Source organism: Priapulus caudatus, unplaced genomic scaffold (genome assembly GCF_000485595.1).
Source record: "Priapulus caudatus unplaced genomic scaffold, Priapulus_caudatus-5.0.1 Scaffold1008, whole genome shotgun sequence".
Taxonomy (NCBI): domain Eukaryota; kingdom Metazoa; phylum Priapulida; class Priapulimorpha; order Priapulimorphida; family Priapulidae; genus Priapulus; species Priapulus caudatus.
The window spans coordinates 42,330-45,385 of NW_014578069.1; the positions used below are offsets into that span (position 1 = coordinate 42,330).

A 3,056-nucleotide genomic window follows, 5' to 3' on the forward strand; every position below is an offset into this window, starting at 1 on the left:
ACATGCATTTGACTTATTCACAGTTACAGTTACTTGTTCGCAGTTGGGCTATGTGTTACTGGATAACATCGACTACGACCTTGTACCAACGACATGCAGAAGGATTCTACGAATATTTTCATCACGTGAGTTATGTCTGACAATCATACAGAACTTTCATCACTATATACAATTACTTTTCAGTCAGTCATCATCAGCACAGTTGCAGAGACGTACGCACCTTCAGCACAACTTCAGCGGACAGAACAACATCGACGCAAACACAGAAGATACATTGCAGATAACCTGGGACAAATGGACCTGGACATCGTGAAGGACATTTCATGGACACCCGGAGTCTACGACCTTCTTCCAACAACAGAGGGATTCTACGAACATTTTCATCACACGTGAGTTATGTCTGACAATCATGCAGAACTTTCATCACATTCATCACTATATACAATTACTTTTCAGTCAGCCATCATCAGCACAGTTGTAGAGACGTACGCACCTTCAGCACAACTTCAGCGGACAGAACAACACAAACACAGAAGATACATCGCAAATAACCTGGGCCAATGAACCTGGACATCATGAAGGACATTTTATAGACATCCGGAATCTACGACCTTCTTCTAACGACAGATGGATTCTACGAACATTTTCATCACACGTGAGTTATGTCTGACAATCATACAGAACTTTCATCACTTTCATCACTATATACAATTACTTTTCAGTCAGCCATCATCAGCACAGTTACAGAGACGTACGTACCTTCAGCACAACTTCAGCGGACAGAACAACATCGACGCAGACACAGAAGATACATCGCAGATAACCTGGACATCGTGAAGGACATTTTACGGACATCCGGAGTCTACGATTCTACAAACATTTTCATCCCGTGTGAGTTTTGTCTGACGATCATACGAAACTTTCACAACCATTAAGCTACCGATGGTCTAAGTTCCTAATCCTAAATCCTAAATCCTAAATCCTAAATATTATCTATCATTCCACCTATATTATGGTCTTGTGTGTTTATTTGGCTTGTTTATAGTTACTTGCCAGAGAGAGTTGGGTTGGGTTGTTGTGCGTTGTTTTAGATTTGTTGTTCAGAGTTAGTTATGGCTATGAATTTATACTAGACATGGTATAAAGTGCAAAGACTCCAGTGTGTGGTACAAGAATAATAACAGGAATAATTCTATCCTTATCTAGCGTCATCTGACGTCATCAGCACAGTTGGGAACACATCGATCACAGATCACCTAGCTGGGACGAATCAACGGAACAACAGACGAAGGACGCAGCAACCGAGTGGTGGACAAGCAGCGGACAAGTGGCAAGCATCGAGGGATCAACATAATTGTGTTGTTTTGTGTTTTTTTTCAGGTCCCCCACAATCTGGATCACCACGTTGCCGTCGTGTGGGGGCTTGCGTACTCCTATGATTCTAAGTGCGAGGTCAGCAATGGTATAACCATGCTGAACCAGCCAAAGAAGAGGAGTCGGACTAAGAGTGATCCAAACCCGGCACCCGGGTGTTTTCAGGGTTTAGTAATTGATGTTTGTAGCAGTTTATTTCATGATTATTTGACGCCTTGTTGTCAAGATTTTATTGTATCATCGTGGTCAGTGAGGAGAACTTATAGGCTATGTATGCCATAGGTTTTATGTCATGGTGGTAAAAAAGAATGATTTTGTACATTGTATTTCGCGGTATTTCCTGTGTATTGTTCCATATTATGTTCAGTGAAGGAAGTTTAAATTAATTATGTTCTAGGAATCTGTATTCATAGGAAGCGTTGTATATAGTAAACAAACTTCATGAATTTTCGTATTTTGCTATGAAATTCTGTGGGACAGTATGATTAACTGCCCATAGCTGTAACATAAGATATTTGTTTGTGGTCTTATAACATAAACCATGTTTGTGATGTTGTGAAGAGTTGATAATATAGAGAATGTCGGTTAACATATATTATATGACTTGACAGTTTATTTTCTCATCGCCAATTCACCCAAGAATGACAACATTCCTCAAAACTAATATTGGATTTACCCTCACTGCTTGTAAATTTACATTATACACTGCTTCACCCTTAATTACTACTCATGAAATAATATGAAATAATATTAATTACCCTGAAGTCTACCTTATATTCTGCTACACCTTGTTTTACTATAGCTGCTCGAAAATTCCCCCATGCTGGAGGTAATAAAACATTCTTCTGTCTTAATTCATGCCTTGCATGCCTATATAGATCACATATATGCCTAATATTAGAGAGCTTTTTTCGGCTTGAGCATATATTCATCTTATCTATAAATCAAAACGTGTGATCGATTAGATTCATTGATTAATAAATGTTTATACTCTTCATAATATCCTTAATTATGTGGATATTCTGACGCCCTGAATTTCTAAGCGCACAATATCACAATGCATATCCCACCACATTCTATATGAAATCTCTATATTGCTTGTATCTGTGAGTTGAAATGTACGTGCCTTGCGTGTGCTGCCTGTAGTGCTGCTAGTGGAGGAAGTTAGGAAGTTGGCGGGAGGATGTTAAAAAGTTAGAAAGTTAGTGGAGGATGTGCTACTCTGCTTAACATATGCAGGATACATAACGCGCAGTATGCCTCACAACCTCAAATTTACAGTAAGGTAATTAAGGTATTCCAAAAGGTATGACAAATCTGTCATTATTAACCCATGATGATATATCTAACTATATTTAAGCCCGCTACACTCCACCAGAGAGAGAGACAGAGAGAGACAGAGAGAGAGAGAGAGAGAGAGAGAGAGAGAGAGAGAGAGAGAGAGGGAGAAAGATAGAGAGAGAGCGAGGGCGCGCGCGCGAGAGAGAGAAAAAGATAGAAGAAGAGAGGGAGAGAGGGAGAGAGAGACAGCGCGCGCGAGCGAGAGAGAGAGAGAGAGAGAAGAAGAGAGGGAGAGAGGGAGAGAGAGACAGCGCGCGCGAGCGAGAGAGAGAGAGAGAGAGAAGAAGAGAGGGAGAGAGGGAGAGAGAGACAGCGCGCGCGAGCGAGAGAGAGAGAGAGAG

General features: G+C 40.7%; 2 protein-coding genes across 6 annotated transcripts in view; both read left to right on the forward strand.

Moving 5' to 3' along the window:
* The window catches only part of LOC106814935 (xaa-Pro dipeptidase-like), a 15,710-nt gene that overhangs the window by 3,963 nt on the left and 8,691 nt on the right, over positions 1–3,056 (forward strand). The gene's annotated exons all lie outside the window — the stretch shown is intronic.
* LOC106814937 lies at positions 19–1,969 on the forward strand. 5 transcript variants are annotated; one of them, XM_014819325.1, is made up of 5 exons: positions 19–125; positions 184–273; positions 319–387; positions 723–891; positions 1,207–1,969. In XM_014819325.1, the coding sequence occupies exons 1-5, from the start codon at positions 51–53 to the stop codon at positions 1,437–1,439; spliced, it is 636 nt and encodes a 211-aa protein (XP_014674811.1). In that variant the 5' UTR covers positions 19–50; the 3' UTR covers positions 1,440–1,969. The 5 variants fall into 5 exon arrangements, 4 of the variants coding, with proteins under 4 accessions (XP_014674811.1, XP_014674810.1, XP_014674812.1 ...); XM_014819324.1 differs by having other exon boundaries at positions 184–387; XM_014819326.1 differs by lacking the exon at positions 723–891 and having other exon boundaries at positions 319–389.

Excerpts from the sequence above, each read along its gene's own strand:
- LOC106814937 (XM_014819324.1), top strand. The coding sequence starts at position 51 with ATGTGTTACTGGATAACATCGACTACGACCTTGTACCAACGACATGCA. Across the intron at positions 126-183 it reads TCTACGAATATTTTCATCAC|TCAGTCATCATCAGCACAGT; the intron begins GTGAGTTATGTC and ends ATTACTTTTCAG. Across the intron at positions 388-722 it reads TCTACGAACATTTTCATCAC|TCAGCCATCATCAGCACAGT; the intron begins ACGTGAGTTATG and ends ATTACTTTTCAG.